Source organism: Panthera leo, chromosome E1 (genome assembly GCF_018350215.1).
Source record: "Panthera leo isolate Ple1 chromosome E1, P.leo_Ple1_pat1.1, whole genome shotgun sequence".
NCBI lineage: Eukaryota > Metazoa > Chordata > Mammalia > Carnivora > Felidae > Panthera > Panthera leo.
The window spans coordinates 22,565,480-22,589,232 of NC_056692.1; the positions used below are offsets into that span (position 1 = coordinate 22,565,480).

General features: G+C 51.4%; 3 protein-coding genes and 1 non-coding gene across 6 annotated transcripts in view; 3 read left to right on the plus strand and 1 right to left on the minus strand.

Moving 5' to 3' along the window:
* The first annotated feature begins 271 nt into the window (after positions 1–271).
* On the plus strand, positions 272–7,070 carry FNDC8 (fibronectin type III domain containing 8). The gene is made up of 4 exons (XM_042915270.1): positions 272–560; positions 3,988–4,357; positions 5,839–6,075; positions 6,608–7,070. Exons 1-4 carry the CDS (start codon positions 352–354, stop codon positions 6,758–6,760), a joined length of 969 nt encoding a protein of 322 aa, XP_042771204.1. The 5' UTR covers positions 272–351; the 3' UTR covers positions 6,761–7,070.
* TRNAE-CUC lies at positions 1,649–1,721 on the plus strand. The gene has a single exon. It is a non-coding gene; the product is annotated as a tRNA-Glu (tRNA).
* Positions 7,071–8,422: 1,352 nt separating the features above from the next.
* NLE1 (notchless homolog 1) lies at positions 8,423–16,388 on the minus strand. Of its 3 annotated transcripts, XM_042916729.1 has the most exons (13): positions 16,363–16,388; positions 16,096–16,245; positions 14,902–15,119; positions 14,229–14,308; positions 13,248–13,324; positions 12,977–13,074; positions 12,440–12,632; positions 11,790–11,925; positions 11,595–11,641; positions 10,669–10,871; positions 9,606–9,765; positions 9,422–9,492; positions 8,423–8,752 (listed from the first exon to the last, which is right to left on the minus strand). In XM_042916729.1, exons 1-13 carry the CDS (start codon positions 16,381–16,383, stop codon positions 8,740–8,742), a joined length of 1,467 nt encoding a protein of 488 aa, XP_042772663.1. In that variant the 5' UTR covers positions 16,384–16,388; the 3' UTR covers positions 8,423–8,739. The 3 variants fall into 3 exon arrangements, with proteins under 3 accessions (XP_042772663.1, XP_042772665.1, XP_042772666.1); XM_042916731.1 differs by lacking the exon at positions 11,595–11,641 and having other exon boundaries at positions 10,669–10,807; XM_042916732.1 differs by lacking the exons at positions 14,902–15,119; positions 16,096–16,245; positions 16,363–16,388 and adding an exon at positions 14,502–14,823.
* Positions 16,389–20,277: 3,889 nt separating this feature from the next.
* The window catches only part of UNC45B (unc-45 myosin chaperone B), a 29,052-nt gene continuing 25,576 nt past the window's right edge, over positions 20,278–23,753 (plus strand). The window contains exons 1-4 of the mRNA XM_042916913.1: positions 20,278–20,347; positions 20,698–20,865; positions 21,428–21,464; positions 23,071–23,246. Coding sequence (XP_042772847.1) covers positions 20,698–20,865; positions 21,428–21,464; positions 23,071–23,246 — 381 coding nt within the window. The 5' untranslated portion in view covers positions 20,278–20,347. The remainder of the gene's footprint in view (positions 20,348–20,697; positions 20,866–21,427; positions 21,465–23,070; positions 23,247–23,753) is intronic.

Below are 23,753 nucleotides of genomic sequence, written 5' to 3' on the forward strand. Positions count from 1 at the left end.
TCTTACCACCTGCTCCTCCTTCCCAGAGCAGCTCCAAAGGGAACAGGTGGTAAGCATTTTGAGATCTTCAGAGAAGGACAGGGTTGCTGTAACCACAGAGCATTAGAACTGGAAGGGGCCCAAGGGATGATGTAGTCTGTCCCTTGTACCCCACTCCTAACACTGGCCCTGGGCGGCAGCAGCCTCCGATCAAGGGGGAGGCTGGCCCCTAATTGTTACACTCTGCCGTGATTATGAAGTCAGCTCATTGCACCCCCAGCCCACGCAAACTAAGGGTGGGTCCACTGCCCCCAGTTTCTCTCTGTTTCCTGTCAGCTGTGTGGTGACGGCTGCGGTCCCAAAACAGACAAGATGGCATCAAAGGCACTGTGTAAAGTGGGAGATGGGGGGGAGGCCATGCTGAAGAAGGAAAACCTCAATGTTCTGAATGCACTCGATCAAATGTCGAAGCCTTTTCCAAACCCCAAGTCTATGAACAGGACCGTCACTACCAAAGGACTCCCACTTTCCACAAGAGGCAGTTTGTTTAACTTCTTGGAGGAAGATACCATCAATCTACCGTAAGACACAAGTCTGGTCCTTTCCTTCTTTCTAAGGCCGGAACTGAGGGGCAAGGAGAGGGTCTCGGAAAAGCAATCCTGCTTCCTTGACCTGTCACAGCTTGGTCCCTGAACTCCCCAGGAAGAGCACAGCATGTGTACAGGTTGCACTTTGGATGTCTGACCCCAAATCAGTTCTTGGAGGCTTGGAGGCCTCCTGCTCCAAAAGGCCTTCGAGGATTAGAGTTTTGTTGACGGTACTTCTCATCCTGCTTTGTCTAGCTGTGGTCCTCCCCACTCCCACACCCCCATACAGACACCCCTAGTCCATTCCATTCCCCATGGCTCCTCTTCCTCAGTCCCCCCTTTTGGTGCCTTTGCCTGCCTGATTATGTCCCCCCAGTAGCCTGCCTGCTGTCAGCCTGAAGTTTATTGTTCTTCCTCAGTGATTGTAGGTTCTCTTTAGTTTGTTCCACAAAATTCTCTGAGCATCTCTAAGGTGTCTGGCCTAATGTCAAGTTCTAGGAATGCAGAGTTGAAAAACACAGCCCCTGCCTTCAAGGAGTGCTCAGTCTGGTGTGTGTGTGTGTGTGTGTGTGTGTGTGTTTGGAGATGTTCGGCAAGAATCAAGAATAATAAGCCCAATCTGTGCTATGACAGGACACCTTGAGGAACCAGACAGGGCTGTCACTGTCTAGAAATTCTTAATAATTTTGAAGAAGTGGCCCCATGAACTGTGTAGCTAGTCTTGATTACATGAAAGGGATATGACGTCCAGTCCCTAAGGGACCTATAAGTAAGCAGGTGTGGCTAAAGTGACAGATACTTGTAGGAAATGTCATGTGATATGACAGGAAAATCTTGGGCTAGGAGCCCAAGTTCAAATCCAAGTTCTATCACTTAAGATACATGACTGTAGACAAATTAATTAAGATCAGGGACCTTCAGTCCCTCATTTGCAAAATGGGGCTAACACCCATCCAGCAGGGCTGTCATGAAGAGCATAAAAAATTTTTGTCCAGCATATAGCTCAATACTTAACTACTTTCTGTGCCCACTTCAGCACTGCTCTTTTGAATAAGAGAATCTAAAACAGATATTCTTGGGGTGCCTGGCTGGCTCAGTCGGTAGAGCATGTGACTCTCGATCTTGTGGTTGTGGGTTCGATCCCTGTGTTGGGTGTAGAGATTAGCTTAAAAAATTGCTTTAAATCTTATAGATAAATAGAGACTCATTAGGACAATCTTAAGTATAAGTGACCTAAATACAAGACTCCAGCCTACAAAGGACCTTGATGGGGGAGTCACCTATGGCAAATGTTCGCTAGCATAGAAGGTTTGGACGGATCAGGATTTCTCAGGAGGTAGTCTTTGGGGTTGGAACTCAAGGAAAAGTTGGCATATCCATCAGCCATGAAGCCAGTGGTTGGCCTGGAGTGAGGGATCCGGGCATGTGTATTGATTGCTGGATCTGTCCGGAGCAGCTGGGGAAATGGGGTAAGAAGCAGAGGAGAGGAGCCAGAATGCACCAGAGGCAGCTGGGAGCTGTGAGGCATGGGACCCAGGAGATCTGGGTTCTGGTTCAACCTCTGCCTTCAACTCACCTTGTGACCTTGGTTAGGGTACTTGGTCCCCAAAGGCCCAGTGACTGCTCCTGCTGTACCACTGCTCTTCAAAATGTGGGTTGTGGTCCATTAATGGGTGAGCAACTCACTCTAGTTGACAGAGACCAGGATTATAAAAATGAAACAGAAGAATAGAAAATTCCAGAGCACATCACACATAGAGTAATTACTGGTTCGTGAAATGTGTTTCAGTTTTACACGTATGTATGAGTATACCAGGTTTCCAGGTAGTATGTATTTCTTCCTTTTAGTCAAGGAAAAAAAAAAAAAAGATTTGAGACCCAACCTTTTTGGATTCTGGACTACATCAGTAAAAAAAAAAAAAAAAAACAAAGAAACAAACAAAAAAACAAAGGAAACATGTATAAGGTTTTTCTTTGTAATAGCAAAGAATTGGTAACAAGACAAATCTCCATGTAATGGAAAGTGTACAACAGTTAAAATGTCTGAACCAGAACTACATGTATCAATACAAATGAATCTAAAAAAAACCAATGTTGAATGAAAAAAGCAAGCTGCTGATGGATATGACACCATTTATTTATATGAAGTTTTAAAATATGCAAAATAACAGAACTTGTGTAAGGATAGCGTACACATGTAACAAACCTATAGAAACACACATGAAGAATAAACACAAAATTTGGAATGTGCTGTACTGGTTACCTCTGAGCGGGAGGATGCAGACTGAGGAGGGGGACACAAGTGTCAGGGGCTTTAACTGTACTGCTGAGGCTTTAGAAGGTGTACATGATTTGATACGTGTGTGTATTATGAAGTGATTATCCCAGTAAGTTTCATTACCATCTGTCACCACACATGGTTATAGACTTATTTCTTATAAGAACTTTCAAGTTCTACTTTCTTAGCAACGTTCTTCTTCTTTTTGTTTTAAAAAAATTTTTTTAATGTTTATTCATTTTTGAGAGACAGAGACAGAGCATGAGTGGGGAAGGGGCAGAGAGAGGGAGACACAGAATCTGAAATGGGCTCCAGGCTCTGAGCTGTCAGCACAGAGCCCGACGCGGGGCTCGAACTCACAGTTCACGAGATCCTGACCTGAGCCGAAGTCATACGCTCAACCGACTGAGCCACCCAGGTGCCCCTTTCTTACCAACTTTCAAACATACAATATAGTAGTACTAACTATAATCACCATACATTATTATATATTAATATATTATTCTTGATATCTTGTGTATGTCTAAAATATTTCATAATTTAACAAAATTAGAATGGAAGAAAGATTTTTGAGCTTTTACCCCAATATATTCATATTTATGTGTACTATTAACTTTACATGCTACATATTAATAAATATTGTTAAATGTTGCAAAATCTAAGTAAAGAAATTAGTAATTACTGTTCAACAGTAGCAAGTATTAGTAAAGCTTAATTATTTTTAATTTAGACACTTAGATATTTTTCCATACCCCACTAGATTGGTTTGGGCATTCCCCAGGGTATTTGCACCCTGCTGTGGAAGGAGGACTTAAGATTTTAGCAGTGTTTCTCAAATTCTGGGCCTCAGAACACATGCCTCAGAATCATCTGAAGATCTTATTAAAGATACTTTAGTAGCTTCCCCAGTCCCACCCCAAAGCAGGGCGGGGGGGTGGGGGCAGGGACCAGGAATCTGCATCTTTCAGTAAGTGCCCTGGTGGGTTGAATGGACTGCTGCAGGGTGATAAGGATGTTCTGAGCTATTCAGAAGCATCTGGGGTTACTGGCGAGTCAGGCTCAAGGCCTGCCTTCGGGGAGATTCCCAGCTGCATGGGCTGGGGTGGCCTCCTTCAGTGGCTCACCTGTCTCCCTCCCACTCAGGAAGCCGATGCCAGTGGAGGATTCTGAATGCAGCTCTGATGACACCAGCATCTCCCCACTCTCATCCACCTTGTTGAATCCCATCAAACTGGCTGTGACCCAGCCCAACAGCAGCTTCTTTGCAGGGATGTTAGAGGGGGAGCTGAACAAACTCAGCCTCTCCTCGGTGGGCAACGACACACACAAGAGGGACCTGGCTCTCTGCCCCCGTCCATCGAAGTCCCAAATAGTCCCTGGGGGCCTGCTGGACCTTGACAACCCTGAGCTGGACACAGACACCTCCTCAACACCCTCAGAGTCCTCTGTGGTCATGGATGTGCCGGAGGCGCCCTTCATCTGCGAACACACAGTCAGCGACTCCACGGCTGTGGTGAGTTTCCCTCTTTGTGCCTTCAGGTACAGGCTTACTGGCTGCCCCCATGTGCCAGGCACTGAGCTGAGCTCCACGGGGAGTGCGAAGATGCCTACCACCTGCATCCTGACCTCACGCTCCTGGCACAGGAGAGAGGCCATGTCTGTAAAGCACTCCAGTGCAAGCTGGATTGGATGCAGTTCTATGGCCAGAGTTCAGATCAAGTGCCACCAGGAATTCAGGGGGAAAGAAAAATTACTTCTAGGTGTAGGAATAAGCTTGGTGGCTTTGGTAGCATTTAAGCTGGGATGCAGAGGTAGGATTTAAACATCCAGGGATGGGAGAAAGACATTCCATGGAGGGGTTGACACTAGCAACACCTCACAGGTGGGAAAAGGTGGGAGCAAACAGCCAGGTCCCAATGTAGGGCTCTCGCACTTTTCTGTGCCTACAGAGCCAACCGTCTTCTTAAAAATGAGATTCCTGGGCCTCATCCCTAGAGATTCTGATTCAGTAGGTCTGGGGTGGGGCCTGAGAATTTGCACCACTAACAAATTCCCAGGTGGTGCTGATGGGCCTCATGTTGAGTAGCACTGTTTCAGGTCCAGGACAGGGAACAGAGTGGGGGAAGTTAGCCTGGAGTCATTTTTTTGGAGGTCCTGCAATGTTAGGCTACTGTATAGATTTTTCTGTAAGCAGTAGAGAACAGCTTTTTGCAAAGCCTTCTATCTGGTGATATAAGGTGATATTTGAGCTGTATTTTAGGAAGATAAATCTGGAAGTCCCAGATGAGCAGTGTCTCTCCAAGCGTGGTTCCCAGACCACCAACAGTGTCAGCATCGTATGGCAACATGTTTGAAATTTAAATTCTCCTCTCCTCTCCCTCCACCTGGGCCTACTGAATCAGAAACTGTGGGGGCCAGCAGTCTGTTTTAACAGGTCCTCTAGGGGGTTCTGATGCACACCCAACTTTGAGAACCGCTGGCCTAGATGGAGGAGAAATTGGTAATGGGAGACCTGAGAGAAGACAGCATGGCCAGGAATCTGCAGTGTTATAAAAACTCCCCCAGCTCCTTAGCCAGGCTTGGCAACCCCTGTTGTAGCACAAAGTATGTGGGCTCTGGAACTACTGGTTTGAACTTTGGCTCTGTCACTCTGTGTGACCACGGGCCAGCCACCCGCCTTCTCTGAACCCGTAATCTCATCTGCAAGGAGTGAGGTGCACAAGATGATCTCTAAGGTCCCTCTCAACTAGTCTAGAAGAAATATGGGCTGGGGGCACACCCTGAGGTGGGTGGGGCTGCCCAGGGAGAGTTGCAAATGCTACAGGCCCGTAGCATGCCTTATCCCTTCCATCAGACCTGCCTCAGCCCCAGGAGGGACAGGGGATGGGAGTGGGGCATTTGGACCCATGGTTGGGGGTGGGAGGTGAGGGGAGGACAGCCTGGAGCAGGTCTGAGGAAGCCTGGTGGTGGGGGGGGGGGGGTCTCTTCTTCTAGATTTCCTGGACCTATTCCCTGGGCAAGCAGCAGGTCAGTTTCTACCAGGTCCTGTTGCAGGAGGTGGTCAAGACAAATGACAATGAGCCGCCCAAGACAAAGAATCGCCCGTGGATCTTCAACAAGATCTTGGGCACCACTGTCAAGCTGATGGAGCTGAAGCCTAACACAAGTTACTGCCTCACCGTCCGTGCGGCCAACACAGCCGGGGTGGGGAAGTGGTGCAAGCCCTACAAAGTGAGCCCTGGGAGAAGAGGGCCGGGAGGTCAGGGGATTTGGAGGCAACTCATCTTCTTGCTGGCTGCCTTTCTGCCTGGGCGGATGAGCATGAATTCCAGGTTGCTTCCTTCTGGGAGGTTTAAGGATTACACCACTCTGGGGCCCACTGGGAATGCAAACTAATATATTCATCAGCACCTCTGTAATGTTCAGCTTCCAAAGCCACTACTTTTGGGATTCTTCAACTCATAATAATCGTGAGTGGGCCAGGAAGTCAAGGGCATCAAGGGAAACACAGGGAAGAGGCGAAAGGGGGACGAAGAAGGGAAGGGAGGTGGGCAGGGGCACGGGAGGAGAGGCCCAGACGACTGTGGTTGGAAACCTCACACGACAGAGAAGGCACTGGTTTGTACCTGTTCCTGGAGTCCGTGAACAGGCGGTAAGGCTATCTAAGATCCCATTTGGCAAACAACAAGGGGGTTGCAGAGACGAAGAGCTGAGCTAGGGTCAGGTCTGGGATGGAATTCTGAGGGGTTTTGTTTTATTTCAGTTTGCAACTGTGGCCACCGATTTGAACAGCTTCCCCGAGAACAACCCCATCCAGATCACCGTGCAGCGCAAGGAACCCCAGCGGAAAACCGTGTCCATCGGGTTGGAGGAGATGCGGAAGCTGGAAGATCTAGAATACCTATTTCCCTACTAAGGAGGGCCCCGGGAAGCCCCTCACCTATCTTCAGCTTCAGCCTCAGCCCAGGGCTCTCAGGAACCAGAATCATGAGATGTACCACCAGCACCATGCCAGGGAACTGCTGACCACCCTGCCCGGAGCCTGGTGGCGATGCTCCCAAATCTCCACTCCTGGGCCCGGGCCTAGGCTAGATAGGAGCTCCATTCACCTGGAGACGCCACAGGCCAGGTCAGGTCAGCTACTGACTACAGCTGCTCGGCATCCTCCTCCCCAGATCTGTCTGGGCTGGGTCGTCCCTTATTAAAGCACTGCAGGTCACCCAGCATACTGAATTGTGCTTCGTGTTGACAGCCAGGCTGGCTGCCATTCACCTTCTTAGCTTCTGCCAGGACTGAGAGTCTGGGTCAGGGGCTGGGGGAATATGGAACATAAGGCTGGCAGGGCAGTGGGGTGCTATCACCACCTATTGCTCGGCTCTGCCAGCCTCACCCCTTTCCCTGGGGGAGGAAGAAATGTTAAAGACTAAAACGCACATACACTGGGATAAGCAGCAACACTGGACAGAGGTGGTGGCAGCTTGTCGATTGTCAACATCAGCTTGAGCTCTGGAAGGACGTGGCGCAAAGTGCACAGGTTATGGGGCAGGGTCTGCTCTAATCCTAGTTTTTCCTGGATGCGAGGGCACGGACAAACCATCTAAGCTTCCTGGGCTGTTTCAGGGAGGTGAGAACCCTACGGGCAGGACAGTAGGGGTCCCATGAGGATCACGTGAGCACATAGAACGAGTGCACAGGGTAGGAACTCCGCCACTGGTGGCCCCCTTTGCCCTTCCTGCAGCCTCCCTGCAGAGACACACAGGTGGAGATGGAGCACATCCAGATGATGTGCAAAATCACAAAGGCATGGTGGGCGGGGGATAAGAGGTTAGAAATGCCGTGGCCTTGAGCAGTCCATACAAGAATCCAACTGCCGGAGCATTGAAACGGGACAAAGCCAAGGCAGGATGCATGGGAAGCAAGACTTGTTCAAGCATGTGAGGACATCCGGTGGGGATTCCTTTCACTGTGTGACAGTCCTTATGGGGCAGAGAACCATCCTCCCATGTCACATCACACCCACTTCTGCTAGAGCCCTCACCACTGCACACTGTTAGAGGGAGCCCCCTGGGACAGCGGTCACCTTCTGCTCTGTACCCTGAGAGCCCGGCACAGTGCTCGGTGCACTGCGGGAGCTCAGGAAGTGTGTTGTGTGAGAGAGGGGCGGACAAAAGAAGCCCTAGAACAACACTGGCCCGCACAACTCCATGGGCTGGTGAAGGTGTTCTCCATCTGTGCCGTCCGGTGCAGTGAGTAGCCTTCAGCTAGCATCACAGAACTGCACTTCTAACCATGTGGAATTCTGGTAAACACAGCCACATGTCGCTAGCATCTGCCACACTGGACAGCACAAGCTCACATCATCCTCTGGCCACTATCCTATGGCTTCCACCAGCGCCCCCAGCCACAACGAGCCTCTCCCTCATAGGCACAAGAGAAAGAGAAGAAAGGCCACCTTCCAGTCAGTATGGCTTTGGTGTAGCCCGGAGGGAAGGGTTAGACAGACTGACTCAGCACAGCCCTTGGGTGAGCCTTGGGGACAAGGAATTAACCCGAACACACAAAATAGAAGTTATTTATTTGGTCACAGGATCCAGGGTCTGATGCTGAATAGAGAGAACATTCAGGAAAGGAGGAGGGGCAGCAGCAAGGGTCTGGTCACTGCCTGCACCCCCCCCCCCCCCCCCAAGCAAGGTACGGAGTAACGGCCAACGGCTGAGCCCAGTGATATTTTCCCGTAACTTCGACCTCCTGCTCTGGGGAGGGACCTCACTGGGGTCTGTCCAAGGACAGCAGACCACACTGGTTCACAGGGGCACCACCCTGGCCTTTGGTCTCTGTCAGGGCGGGCACTGGCAGCAGCTGAGTCCAGGTGGGAGTCCAAAAACTTGGGATTTCTCATCTCCTCCATCTGTGGAGAAGGGGAGGGAACAGCATGGGGATCCGATCTTGGGAAGGGGAGGCTGCCATATAATCCCAGGAGCCCACTACGGGGGAGAACCTGTATTCACTTGGTCATTAAGAGACTGGCTACCATTTCTGCTCTGGCCACCCAAACTCAGGCTGGGCACCCACTGCCTGCCCTGGCTGAGACCTCATCCCAGGGCCTGGCCTCTCAGATGCCCACCAAGGTCATCTGATAGCAAACAATGACAACATTTACAAGTACACATGCTTTGGGTTCCCAAGTGTGTTCGCCTCCTATCTTTGATCTTCCTATCTACTGAGGCTTGACAACTCCCAGGAGGCAGGTGAACCACGCTCTCCAAAACCACACAATGAAAGTCAGAACCAGGATCGGAACTAGGTGTGACGCCTTCAAAAACCAGTGTTCTAAGAACTACTGCCTCATGCTGGAGGGACTCTGGGCTCGCCCTTCGGAGAGCACCGTCAGGGTCTCCCATAATCACTGTAATTCTGCAGTTCTCCCTCTTAACCACCGAGAGAACGTGGCACCACACACTGTCTTAGGCACCTGCAGAACCCTTAGAATTCTATGCTAGAAGGGAAAGGTGCAAGGAGTGACCAACTTAAGGGCAGCAGAGCCAAGCACACCAACCGCCACCTCCCCAAAACTCACATCCGGAGGCATTTGTCCTTCCCACCACTTGCCACTCTCTGGCCATCTGGACTCCAGTCGACAGCATATACCTAAACCGAGGTGGGGGGTGGGGAGAAGCAGGTAAGGTGTGTGTGTGGGGGGGGCAGGAGGGCCAGGCTTCAACCCCCACCTGCCCTACCTCTGCTCACGAGGTCAGCCATACCTCATCTGCGTGGCCTGGAAGATCAGCAGCCAGCTTCTGGCCCTTCACATCCCACACCTTCAGCGTGCTGTCACTGCTACCACTGACCAGGAGCCGGCTATCGGCTGACCATGCAATCTGGTACACAGCAGCCACGTGGCCACGCAGGGAAGCCAGGTACCTGGGCCAGGAAAGTGATGATGGGTATTAGGTCTGAAGGGGCCCCTGTGCCCTCCGTATCTGGACAACTTTGCATGACTTCGAATCCAGTGTAGTCCCTGCTCAGCCCATCTGCCTGATATCCCCCTAACACAAGTTGCTTGCTGACAAGTGGCATGGAGTAGTGGGCCAGGCTCACCTGGCACTTTCAGGTCAATACAGATTAGCTATGTCTATTTGGACAAGTCATTAGGACTTGTCATTTTGGACAAGTCTCCGAGACTCAGTTTCCTTATCTTGAAAAAGAAGGGAACGATCTATTTCAAAGACCGCTATACGGAAACACACAATGGCCGAGACAGCAAGGCCCCAGCAAGGGTTTCCCTCATCCCTTCTCTTCTTGCCCGTGCCTTTGCCTCTCTGCTGACCTGATTAACCTCAAGGGCACAGTATCTCCTTATACTGAGGCCTCTCAGACTTCAACGGAGCAGAATCAGCTGATGACTTTATTAAGATGCAGATTCTGATTCTTAAGGTCTGGGGTGGGGCCCAAGACTCTGCATTTCTATCAAGCTCCCAGGTGATGCTGCAGCAGCTGGTCTGTGGATCACACTTTGAGGGGGGCCGGAAAATGACTGCAGCTCAAGTCTACACTTCTGCCGCAATCCCGGCTGTCTTAACGTCATTTCTCTCCTTCGATACAAAATGAACTAGCACTTCAGTGCCCATTTATTGCCAGTCCTAAATATACCATCTCCCTTAGTCCTTGTAACAAAGCCGAGAGGTAGGTCTGCATATTACAAAAGAGGAGACAAGGCTCAGAATATCCAAATGCTTGCCAAGGCCACGCAGCAAGTAAGTGACACAGCCAAGCTCCTTCTAGAGGACCAGTGCCCTTCCTCTCCCTCCCCACACCTCCACTCACCTGCCTGTCCTGCCATCCCACAGTTTGATGGACTTGTCAAAGGAGGCACTGGCGATGATGCGGGAGTCAGGGGAGAAGAGCACCTGGTTGATGAGGGCCTGGTGTCCCGTCATCCGTGCGAGGGGCTTCTTGTCCTCTGCTGGGGACCACAGGAATAAGGTGAAGTCGTCTGAACCAGACACTAGCCTCTCTGGGCCCTGGCCCTAGGAGAGGCAGAAAGCACACCGTGTTGGGCACGGTCTCAGACAGGAGAGCCCGACCTGGGCAGCAAATGCACCACTGATTGCCCAACACCAGCACGGAGGCCAGGACTAGGAGAAATGAGGCCTGGCCTGCTACCAACTCACATGGGACCCCTGGCAGTCACTTCCCCCAAAAGGAAATGTTATGCACCTGGGATAATTTCTAAGATACCTAATCACAAGAAAAAGCAAGGTACAGAATAGTGTATTAAAAAAGGGAAAGATTTTATGTGTGGGTTTGTACACACGTGTATGTATACTGCATCCTGTGTACACATACACGTGTATGTGGAGGTATGAAGTCTCTGGAAGGAAAGACAGGACACTAGTAGCTCTGGATGTTTCCAGAAGGAAAGGATGGATGGGCAACAGAGATGGGAGACTTCTTCACCATCTACCTTTTTGTGTTCTTTGAAGCCTCGACCACATGAATGTGCTACTTAAACACAATAAAAAATACAGAAAATGCAATAAACAGATAAGCAAGTGAATGCAACAAAATCACATGGTCCTATACATTAAGATTTCAGGATTAAAAACTAGGATTTTCATGAAGAACTTTCTGGAAGAGGAACGTCTGAGCTAGGGCTAGAAGGGGGAGGGGCCTGAGTGCCTGCAGAGGGTTTGAGAGACCAGTGGAGGAAGAGTAGGGAGCGGGCATGCTGGCGGCGGGCACACACTCACCCGCACGAGGCTGTATCGGCTCAGAGCCCTCTCCTTCAACTCCTGCACTGTGGCCAGGTACCAGAGGGGAGAGGAAGAGATGAGGGACAAGGCTGATTAGAAAATCCAACACAAATGGCAAACACCCCCGGCCCAGGTTGCACAGTAAGCCCGAGAACCGGCTCCTTCCCAGGCGGCCCTCTCCCACGCACTCACAGGACCCTCGGAGATCTTGGGCGTTAACCGAGGCCTCAGCTGGCTCGAAGGCACCCGTGCGCAGGGCGTAGTCAGTGCTGAGTGCCATGGTGTTCACCCAGTGGCCGTGGCCTTGCAGGGTCCGGCACAGCACACCCTAGGGCAGAGGAAGACTGGTCAGACGCACACCCACCCTACTCTCCACCCTAGGGAACTGGTACCCCCAGATTAACCCCAGAAGACAGCGACATGGGACTCAGAATTAGGTCCCTCGTTCATTGTGATCTTAATCAAATCACCGCTCTGGGCTGAAGTCTCTCCTCACTTACAAAATGCAGGTACTGGCCCAGATTGTTGTTTCCAAAAGTATGTTTCATGGAAAGGAACTTAAGTATGTGAGAAGAAAAGGGTTCCAGTCAAGTAACTGCCACATGGGACGTGGCAGGTTTAATAAAGCTAACAACAGGCTTCCTGCAGTGGCAATTTCTGGACCACATTAATGAACACTGGAACCTCCACTATCATGCAGCACCAACCACAGGAACCCACTGTTCCTGAAGCACCTCCCACCACCTGGATCCCAGAACACACTGGCCAACATTCCTTCCAGCCCTGGCATCTCATGGCCCGAGATTTCCCCAGGCTGCTCTCTGGACCCTCCCAGCTCTTACATCGTGAGCCCTCCAGACTTTGATGGTGCGGTCCTGGGAGGCAGAGTAGAGAAGCCCGTCCCCTCCCCACCGGAGACAGGTGACTGACTGTGTGTGCCCGGTGAGGATGCGCTCACAGCGGCCCACAGTTGTATCCCAGACCCGCACGCTGCCATCCTTGGAGCTGCTGGCCACATAGCGGCACTCGGGGTTCCTGGAGAGGGGAAGGGAGATGTGGCCCCACTTCTGATGTGGGAACGGCAATAGCACCTCCCCCTCCCCCTTCTTAGCTCAAAGGCCAGGGACAATGACTCAACAGCTTCCTGACTCCAAGACCCAGCTGCATTGCAAGGCAACTCTCAGGGCCCATGATGAACAGCCCCCTCTCAAGCAGCAGCACAGATTTGGAAGCCCTAGCCCACTGCCCGCCATGCCAGTACTGTCAGTCGGGCTGGCCATCCCACCCCCTGAGGCAAAACCCCTCTGCATCAAGCAAGGGAGGAGACCACCTTGAAGCCCTGGCTCCTCACTTCCCCCAGTTCTGTGAGCATCACTTACACGTGGAGGGGCTCCCAGCTCAGGCCTGTGATCCACTTGCTGTGGCCAGCGAGGGGCCTGCCCACCTGCTTCCCTGTGCTTGGGTCCCACAGGAGAATCTGAGGGACAGAAGCTTACTGAATAACCCTCTCCATCCTGTCCCTAGGTCCACCAAAGTTCCCGCCCACTGCCCCCAATCCATCTTTCCCTGAAGACCCCAGAACCTCACTTGACCCATGTCCTAGGAAGGAAGCCCAGAGTCCCTGAGTGGTTACCAATGACCACCATCTACCTGGCCATTCTTGCAGCCCGAGGCCAACTTCTTGCCATCTGGGGACCAGGATATGCTAAGGACCCAGTGTCTGTGTCCTAGGAAAGCAGGGGAGGGAGAAAGCAAGGAGCACATATCTGTCTTTATTCCCAGTGCCTAGCATGCCTGACACGCTGCAGAAACTCCTCAACTAGCCCGAGAATAAATGATTGGTCAAACAAAAGGGGAGACGCAGCTTTCTAGGCAAAGGAAGAATTCATCCCAAGTGCTACAGTTGTGCTTCCTGCTGCATAGATAGTACTTCCGCTTTCTAATAATTCCTTCCATGATATGTGGTATAAAGTTTCAAATCCTTTTTTTTTTTTTTTACCTTGACCAAAAGTAAGAAATGCATGCTACCTGGAAACCTAGTATACTCATACATACACGTGAAACTAAAACACATTTCACCAACCAGTAACTACTCTATGTGTGATGTGCTCTGGAATTTGCTTAAGGGTATGGAGCAAAGCAAAAATTATTCCCAATTTTCCAGATGACAAAACTGAAGCTTAGGGAGCAGGCCCTACCCACACCCAGCTAGTGTGACCTCAAACTAGCAGCATCAGCACCAGCTGGAAACTTGAAATGCAAATTCTCAGGCCTCATCCCAGAACTAAAGAGACAAAAACTCGGGGGTGGGGCCCAGCAACCTGTAGGTTAACAAGCCTCCCTGCTGATTCCAGTGCTCAAGTTTGAGAACCACTGTAGTGGGGGTTGGATTTAAGGCAGGTTCTCCTTGCTACTCAGCACAACTCACAACCCCACACTGACTCTCTGGTCCAGTCTGGAAGTGGCTGGCTGGGTTCAAGGATAGCCTCTACATAGGAACAGGCAGCTGCTAACTGGGTTAAGGGGTTGAATTGGCTCTGGGCCTCCTCAGAAACTAAAGAGCTGAGTAAATGATCATCCACCTACCACTGGGTTAAGACCCTCCCTCTAAATGGCTAACTGCATACTGACCCTGGCATGTGAAATGGGGTGTCTCGGTGCTGAGATCCCAGAAGCGCACAGTGGTGTCTCCAGAGCCACTGGCCAGGTACCTGAGGAAGAAGAGAGGACACCTGACCTCTGCAGTGGGGACAAGGAGTAGGGCTTACACCAAAACAGGGCACATGTGCATTTTGGCTGCCTATTCAATTGTCTTCTGCGCATACAGTCTGGGACTGGACTTTTCTCCCTCCCCTGAGGAGGAGAAGTATAACACTGATACCATATGGGAGAAGAACCCCCTACCTCAAGGCAGCCATATCTCTCTTCTTCCTTTCTAAAAGGAATGGCCACAGCCATAATCAGATTTAGAGTTTCTCGTTATCTGTGTAGGATTGCAAAAAGCAAACAAATTCAGTTTCACAGATGATGAAATAAGTCAGAAAGCGATTTGTCTGGGGCACACCGCCAGGAAGCCTACAGTTCAGCTCTCCTGAGATCAAGGCCAAGAAAGGCCCTTCCAATATGGGTGTCCTTCAAAACCAAACCCCACTGGGGAAGTCCTCTACCTGGAACCCATGCCCTGAGCTCAGGTCTATGATAGGCAGCCTGAGGTCCCATTGATTGTTAACTTGGGGTATCTGCCCCACCCCAGCCAGAGGCTGTACCCCCACATTCTATTCCACGATTCTGCAACTGTTCTTACTTTCCTGTGGGGCTGAAGGCCACAGAAATGACTGCCTCGCTGTGACCTTCCAAAGAGCTGGTGCAGCGGGTCACAGCACGGACCCTGAAGATAGCCTGTGGCTGGTAGATGATGTCAAGGACCTTCTCTGTCTCCACTGCCTGTGACTCCAGCGTCCTCCCCAGTGATGAGACGATCTCAGCATCGTGGACAAAGAAAGCCAGCGGCACGGGATCCTCCTGGAGGGCAATGGCAAAGGGCAACTCCTCCGTCAAAGGATAGGAGCCAGGGGTGCTCCCCATTGTGCTATGGCCAGGTGAAGCTTTTCTCTCCAGCCACGGTGTGGGTACCCCCACCATGCCCACCCAAAAAGGCCTCTTTTATCCTCCAAGAGCAACTGCAAGATACTTAAAATAGTACTTTAAAATCCTTTATCTGCATCTCACAACAACCCTGGGAGGCTGGCATTCATACTCCCACTTGACAGATGAAAAAACTTGAGGCTCAGAGCAGCTAATTAACGCAACGTCCTATTGGTAACGACTAATCCAGAAAGAAAACTGAAGTCCAGAATTAGTGTCAGTATACAGGATTATGCGGCGTTTTCTAAACTGCTACACCATGATGTACAATGTGTAAGAAGCATCCAAAACTCTGGCTGAAAACACAGACTCTGCCTTACCCCAGGGTCTGGTGTAGTAAACCTGGGGTGGGGTCTAGGTATTATATTTTTAAGCCCCCAGCCCCCCACCCCCACCCCCCGCCCTACTATAATGATGAATGGCTCCACTGGTTTAGAAGACCACGGGTTTTGAATCTGACATTCGGGTTCTAATTCCCAATCTACCACCTACGACATAGCATCGTACAAATAATTTACTGCCTCTGGGCCACACTGTCAGATGGGGATATTAATGAGGAGCTGCGTCACGGAATCTGACGATGTACCCGATGCGTTCAAAACGCGCGGTCTCTCTTCCCAGGTGGACCTCGCAGGTCGAAGCGTAAAGCGCTGTCACACGAAATACATCTCCTGACCGTCCCCCGACGTAGGTGGCACTGCCACGGACGCGCGCCAGGGTGGTTCTCCCAGTGTCGGCGAGCGCTGGGACCCCCGAGCCCCAGAACTTGGGTCTCCCGGTCCCCTGCGGGCCGGCCCAGAGCAGGCCCTCCCGCCGAGGGGAGGAAAGAGGGACCGCCCGGGCCGCCGCTCACCTGGGCCAGCAGCGCGTTGCACACGAGCTGCAGCTTGTCCGGGGTGATGTCCACGGGCACGTCGAACGGGGAGCCCAGGAGCTGCCCGCCCTCATCCTGGAACTGCACCAGCAGCCGCTGCACGTCGCGCGCCGCCGCCTCGTCCTGTGCCTACAAGCGCCGCGGGGGTCAGCCACGCCGCCGGGCGAGAAGGCCCCCACTGCCGCTTCCCTCTGAGCTCGGGCACCCCGGGCCGGAGCGCCCCCGCTCCCACTCACGCACACTCACCGCCGCCGCCGCCGCCGCCATCCCGCGTTCGCACGTGGAGGAAATAGACTCAGGCGGGACGGAGCGCCGTCCCCGGGGTAGGGCGGCGCTGCAGCCCGCGACAGCGCCCTCTGGTGTGGCGGAGGGGACGTGTCACGCCGTGCCGGCCAGGCTTCGGCAGTGGGCGCACCTGGTACCTGCTTCCACAGCCCCACCTTGGACAGGTGGCTGTCACCCCGACCCAGTCCCTCCCAGTGCCGTGCAGGATACAAACAGCCTTTTGTCTCTGCAGAACAGGGATTTTTGCCCCACTTCATAGGTGGGGAAATCGAGGCTCTGAGCGGTTGACTTTCCCCCAAATCAGAGACCGGAAATGGCAGAAGACTAAATTGGGTTGGCTCTGGCAGCAGCGCCCCTGCATGGGTGGCTTAGGAAACTAGAGCCTGTTGGGTTGCAGGCAAGAAATTATTATTCTTTTTTAGATGGACCAAATCGATTCATAATTCTTGAGTACAAAAGCAAAAAATGTCTGCAGTTTTCAACACTGCAAAGCAATAACAATAATGATGATAACGAGAGCAGTGTGTCAGGCATTGTTCCAAGTGTGTCACACATATAACTCGTTAAATCCCCACCTTCCTCTCCCCACATTACAGATGAGGAACTGAAGCGCAGACCCACTAACATGAGGGCTCTTACCAGAAACGTGGGGTCTTCCTTGGCAGGTCTCCCCACATCTGGACGGTCTCAAGCTTGGTCAGGCTGGCCTCCTTAACCTGTCCTGAATTTGTTCTCTCCATCTCCACTATTACACTTTGGACTGAGTCACCGAGGTTGCCTACAAAACCCTCTTCACTTGCCTCTCTGTTTCCACTCTTGTCTCTTCCGATGTATCCTCCACACTGCCACTGGGGTGACGTTTTCCAACCAAAAATCTGGTCTGTCACTCTCCACCCTAAAACCCTACAATGTCTCCCATAATAAGCAGGGCAAAAGCCAAACTCCTTATGATGGCCCACTCAGCCTTACTTACCTCTCCAGCCACTCCCCTCTCCCTCTCTCTCTCTCTCTCTCTCAATTTTCTCTCTCTCTTTTTAATGTTTATTTATTTTTGAGAGAGAGAGAGAGAGCACAAGTTGGGGAGGGACAGAGAGAGAGGGAGACACAGATTCTGAAGCAGGCTCCAGGCTCTGAGCTGTCAGCACAGAGTTTGATGTGGGGCTTGAGCTCGTGAACCGCGAGATCATGACCTGAGCCGAAGCCTGATGCTTAATCAACTGAGCCACTCAGACACCCCATTCCTCTCTCTTTAAGATTAAATTCTTCTGGCTTTTGCTTAGTTCTTCCAAGGCATGACCCTTCTTACATCGGTGCCTTTGTACATGCAGACTTCTCTGCCTGGAACTTTGATGGGCAGTGTTGTGTCCCTCCTCCCCAAATTCATATGTGGAAGCCCTAACCCCCAAGGTGACTGTATTTGGAGAGGGGGCCTATATGAGAGTAATAAAGGTTAAATGAGGTCATCAGGGTAGGGCCCTAGTCTGATAGGACTGGTGTCCTCAGAAGGAAGAGATACCAGATATTACCTCTTTTTCTCTCTCTCCTCCTTTCCCCTCTCCCCACATGGAGAAGAAGCCACATGAAGACACAGTGAAAAGGTGGACATCTACAAGCCAGGAAGAGAAGCCTCACCAGAAACCAATGTTGGTGGCACCTTGATCTTAAACTTCTAGACTGTGGAAAAATACATTTCACTTATTCAAGCCATCCCACCTGAGTTTTTTTTTTTTAAGTTTATTTATTTATTTTGAGAGAGAGTGAGAGACAGAGAGAGCACAAGAGTGGGGGAGGAGCAAAAAGAGAGGGAGAGAGAGAATCCCAAGCAGGCTCCACCCTCAGTGCTGAGCCTGATGCAGGGCTCAATCTCATGATCTCCAGATCACGACCTGAGCCAAAATCAAGAGTCAGCCCTTAAGGTACTGGGCCACCGAGGCGCCTCCTGCCTGAGGTATTTTGTTATAGCAGCCTGAGCAGCTGAAGACAGGGACAATTCCTCATTCTTCAAGTCTTGCCTGAAATATACATGCATTCATTCAACAAATGTCTCTGCCAAACATTGTTCTAGGAACTCTACATATATTAACTCATTTAATCATTCACTCAGGAAGCTTTCTCTGAAACAATGCCATGTTTCCCTATTATGTGTTTTCACAACATCCTGGTATTCTTTGTATTTAGGAATCACAGATCCATGGAATTATTTCATCCATTTATTCATCGAATATGGTTGAGCACCTACTATGTACGCACTGTGATAGCCACATGAAATATGTAAGTGAACAAAATAGACACAAATCCTTGCCCTCATGAGTGGTCTCTGCTTTCACTGTCATTCACAGTTCCTGCTGCATAGTAGATGCTTACGAATTGACATGGAGTGAATTACTGAATCAGGATTTGAATCTAAGATTCCTAGGACCTAAAGTCAGAGAACCTCAGTTTTCTGCCAGTGGCAGGATCCTTTATCCCATTGCTTCATTACTACAAGAGCACTTGCCCCACAAAGGGGCCCAGGGTTTAGGACACCATGATGGCAGGGAATCCCTTCCTCCATTCATTCCTTCATTCATTTATTCAGTCAACAAACCTGCAACAGACAAATATGCATCAGAGCTGGGCCTTGGGTCCAGCAGGACAGTAGAACTTGTCCACAGTCATAGCTGTGTGTCCAAGGATACCGATCAAAGAGCAGAATCTTCAGTGCGTTTCTCTGCCATGGTCAGGTAGGTTTGAAGATGTATGGGGGGAGGGGGCAGAATTGTGGTAAGTGAAGAAAAGCATCAACAGGAAGACACCATTCATTCATTCACTCATTCATTCAGAAGCCCGCATTGGGCACTCACTCTGCCAGCCTCTGTGCCAGGGTAAGTCAAAATGCAATGAGATGCTGTCTTTACCCTGTGGGAGGGAGCTCACAGCCTAGGCTTGGAGACACTGGGAGGTGAGAGAGTTCTGAGTCCAAGTAGGAACAGACTCAAATTTGTCTCAGGAACCCTCAGTCAGATGAGAAGAAACAAGTCCTGCCCCAGGGGAGACCTGTTTTGTTCTTCCTTCTTGTCCCAGGAAGACCCTCTTTTGATGAGGGAGACTCAGCTGATCCCAGGAGAGGTCCCAGGTAGATGGGGGGGGGGGTACGGTCCTCGGGCTCAGGGAATTCCAGACTGACCTAGCTCTGACCAAGAAGAAGCCTATAGTCTAGTGGGGGACATTAAGAGCCCACCCTCTCTGTCTACTGGGAGGGGTAGGCTGAATGCATCCACTCCACACGGATGGGGGACACAGGAGAAGGCATGCAAACCAAAACAAAGCACCCATTTCCACTAAACTTGAACTAGTAAGCCCCTCTGTCTTTCAGAAAAGGAGGGACATTTCAACAATGAGTACTGGAGGGGTTGGGGAGTTGTGGGCAAGTGGAAGAGAGGGAGGAACTCTCCTCCTTCCAGAAGGGCGTTTCTGGAAGTCTCCAGTTGGTCCTGGACCTGGGCAGCTGCTCTAAGTCTGCCAGCCCCTCAGCTGTCACTCTGCTCCCAAAATAGCAGTGATTGGGGGAAGGGAGAGGAGATTGTTTATCTGGGATGGAGGGGGAGAAGGGGCATTATAGCTGTGTCTCCCTCCCTTCTGGATCTTTCTCTGCTCTTTGTGGTATGAATGCCCGAGTCCAGGACTGCCCCTGAGTAGGACGCTGGGGCATAGGTTAGTCAGCACTTCCAGGTGACTAATGACTATCCACTCTGGGGAGGAGGAAGGCCCTGAGTATCAATGACAGACTCCAGGGACACCTGACCCTGTGGCCAAATATGGTCCGGAGCTACTGGCAGGGGCGATAAAACCTCTTGGGTGGGGGAGGGAGGCAGATTAAGGCTTGGTGGCCAGGGGGTGGCTCACAAGGGAGCTCAGCCGAACAGCATCACAGGAGGACAGACCAGGAGCACCGTCCTCTGAGAAAGTGAGCCCGTGTGGAGAGTTCCTCAGACCGGGGAGGGAGAAGAGGGACTGAGAAGAACTTTCAAGGCTTGCAGTGAGAATTCAGGCCTCCGGCGTGGTGGCTTCACCCGCCCAGCTGGGAGGGAAGGAGAGGGAGGCACGGGGGCTCTAAGATTCCTTCAGCCATGCTATTCTGCAAGCAGGTGCTATCATGTACTTCTGAGCAATGGATTTGGGGGTGATAGGCATGGGTCCTTTCCAGGCAGAACCCTCAGCTTCCATCCCAGTAGAAGGAGGCCCTGGAGCTCCAGACCTCAGGCCAGGAGTCTGGAGTGGGGGACTGGCCAGACTGAGCTGCTCCTGTCCTGACAGATGGCAGAGGCAGAAGCAGCGCAGCTGAAGGAGGAAGGGAACCGGCATTTCCAGCTCCAGGACTATAAGGCTGCAACAAAGAGCTACAGCCAGGCCCTGAAGCTGACCAAGGACAAGGCCCTGCTGGCCACGCTCTATCGGAATCGGGCAGCCTGTGGCCTGAAAACGGTCTGGAGCGGGAAGGGCGGGAGGCTGACGGCCAGCACTCAGAGGCAGGGGTGAAGGCAGCCCCCCATCTTGCTGGGTATCAGACCCTTAAGCCCCCTTGTCCCAGCCCTTTCTGCTGGAGCCCTCAGGGCAGAGAAGGGCACCTCCCACTGCTTTCCTGGGCCCACTGCCTGACCCACTCCTCTGGGAGACAGAAATTCCTCCAGTTGGGAATCAGCCTAATGGGAACTGGCATCACGCCAGGGGCTTTTTCCATGTTATTTCGCAGCATCTTACTAACAGCCCCGTGAGTCAGCTGCTGTTGTCGTGCCCATATAGCAGATAAAACAAACTTAGGGCTCGGGGGGCTTAGTAACTCACCAAGATCTCCCAGGTCATTAGTAGCAGAGCCTGGATTCAAACCCAAGTTTGCCTAATGTCAGAGCTCATCTGCTCTCCCATGCCCAGCCGGGGGTCCGCCCTTGGTTCCCTGACAGCCAGCAGCTCCCCAGCAAACCCTGTCTGGTTGTCTCTGCGTTGGGCCTGCATTAACCCCTGCTGCTTCCCCTTCTCCATTTCTCAGGAAAGCTATGTTCAGGCGGCGTCAGATGCCTCAAGAGGTGAGTTCCCTTTCCCCAACCACTCCCCCATCCCCAACCCCAGCATCCCTGTTTGTCTCAGAGGCTCTTTGTCAATTGAAGAAATGACAGATTGTGGAAACAGCATCCTAGGCATTGTAGGCGGGGCTTCGGATGTCCAGAGAAGCCATCCCTAAATTGCATTTTTGCAACTCGAATTATATATTAAATCATAGGTTGAGGGAAATTAAAATTTTTTTTTCAAAAAAAATTTTTTAATGTTTGGTTTTGAGAGAGAGAGTCAGAGCATGAGTGGTGGAGGGGCAGAGAGAGAGAGGGAGACACAATCCAAAGCAGGCTCCAGGCTCCGAGCCATCAGCACAGAGCCCGACGCAGGGCTTGAACTCCCGGACCGTGAGATCATGACCTGAGCTGAAGTCGGACGTTCAGCTGACTGAGCCACCCAGGCGCCTCTTAAATTTTTTTTAATGTTTATTTATTTTTGAGAGAGAGAGAAAAATAGAGAGAGAGAGAGAGAGAGAGAAGTGCAAACCAGGAGGGGCAGAGAGGGCAGACAGAATCTTAAGCAGGATCCAAGCTCTGAGCTGTCAGCACAGAGCCCGATGTGGGGCTCAAACCCACGAACTGTGAGATCATGACCTGAGCCAAAGTTGGATGCCTAACTGACTGAGCCACCCAGGTGCCCCTTAGGAGATTCTTTTATTAAAAGATGTTTCCAGAAATCCTCGTGTCTTGGTAATGACACACCCTCTGTTGTAAATTAGGGTATGCTCATCCTGGGGCTCCCCAGTGGTTCTGGGCATCAGCCCACTGCACTCTGTGGGATCAGGCTTCCTGAGAGGAGGAGGGAGGCAGTAGCCCATTGCACAGAGACTAGGGAGAGATGAACATTAAAACAAAGCAAACCTTTAAATGTAACTAATTTCAACTTGCGCTTAAGTCAATGTTGACTTAAGCCCATTGTCAAAATGGGAAGTCTTTTCTTAGCTGCAAGTGTTGGGTTTTGATCTGGGCACCATTCTTTTAGGAGAAACAGAGACAGTGTGAAGTGAGCTCAGAAGGAAGGGAACCAGCTGGAGATGGGCCTGGAAATACACCCTGTGAAGAGCAGTTGAGGGACGTGGCAATATTTAGCCCAGAGAAAGCAATTCCCAGGTGGGATGGAGAGCTGCCTTCAAACACCTAAAAGGCTGTCACAAGGAAGAAGGATCGGATTTCATCTCAGGGGTTCCAGGGCTGAACTTAGGATAAAAGGGCAAAGTTACAGGGAGATATATTTCAGGTCTGAAGAGGGGAGGGCTTTCTTGATGGAGCTGCCTGGCTGCCTTGAGAAGGAGGGAGCTCCCCATTGCTGGAGGTATGCAAGTATCCATTGGATGAGTGCTTGGCTGGGATCATGATGTAGCAGAGACTGAAATATCAGGAGCTAGACACGATGACCCTTAACCTCCCTTGAGAGTATGATTCTTACTGCCTCCCTCACAAAGAGGGAGCCTGGGGCCAGATAGTCCACATGGGTGGATAATCTCCAATGAAGACACAGTGGCCCTGGAATTGGGGACAGTGGCAGGGGAGGGAGGAAGGCGATCTGCAGCCCAGGCCCCTGAGGCCCCGTCTCCCTCATTAGCTATTGACATCAACTCCTCGGACATCAAGGCTCTCTATCGGCGGTGCCAGGCACTGGAGCATCTGGGGAAGTTGGACCAGGCCTTCAAGGACGTGCAGCGCTGTGCCACCCTCGAGCCACGGAACCAAAACTTCCAGGAGACACTGAGGAGGCTCAACACCAGTATCCAGGAGAAGGTGAGCTGGACCCTTACCCATAAGCCTTGGCTGCCTCCTCTCACTCCTAATGGATGAGTTAGGGAAGCAGGACACCAGAGCAGGTCTAACCCTACCTCCACACTCTTGGATGGAGTGAATGCATGGCACAGGCAGGTGCCAGAGAACAGCCGAGCAGAGGCACCCATCTTTGAGTGATCGGAGATGCTTGTTCCAGGAGACAAGCCAGCCAGGACTAGAACACGGGTCTTTTAAATTCCAGATGGAGGCTTTAAAAAAAAATTGTAACTTAGTATGTATGCGACATGATCTTCTCTTTCTAGGAGGACAAAAGCAGTACTGAGGGTAGGGTACTGCTGGATGATAGAGCCAGTAGGGAAACCTTTTCTAGGAAAACGAAGTGGGGTGGAGGAGAACTAGGATCAGAGATGAGAAATTCTACACCCTAGTCCTGGCTTAGTTGCCAGTTTTCTAAGGGATCCCTTGGGGTGTCAGTTCCTCCTCTGTAAGAGCAGGAGGGTAACTGAT

Coding starts and splice junctions, on each gene's coding strand:
- FNDC8 (XM_042915270.1), top strand. CDS start 352: ATGGCATCAAAGGCACTGTGTAAAGTGGGAGATGGGGGGGAGGCCATG. Junction 4,358..5,838: donor TCAGCGACTCCACGGCTGTG/GTGAGTTTCCCT, acceptor CTCTTCTTCTAG/ATTTCCTGGACCTATTCCCT. Junction 6,076..6,607: donor AGTGGTGCAAGCCCTACAAA/GTGAGCCCTGGG, acceptor GTTTTATTTCAG/TTTGCAACTGTGGCCACCGA.
- NLE1 (XM_042916729.1), bottom strand. CDS start 16,383: ATGGCGGCGGCGGCGGCGGCG. Junction 13,075..13,247: donor CGGGCTGCAAGAATGGCCAG/GTAGATGGTGGT, acceptor TCTGTCCCTCAG/ATTCTCCTGTGGGACCCAAG. Junction 10,872..11,594: donor GCCGATACAGCCTCGTGCGG/GTGAGTGTGTGC, acceptor TGCCTCTCCTAG/GGCCAGGGCCCAGAGAGGCT.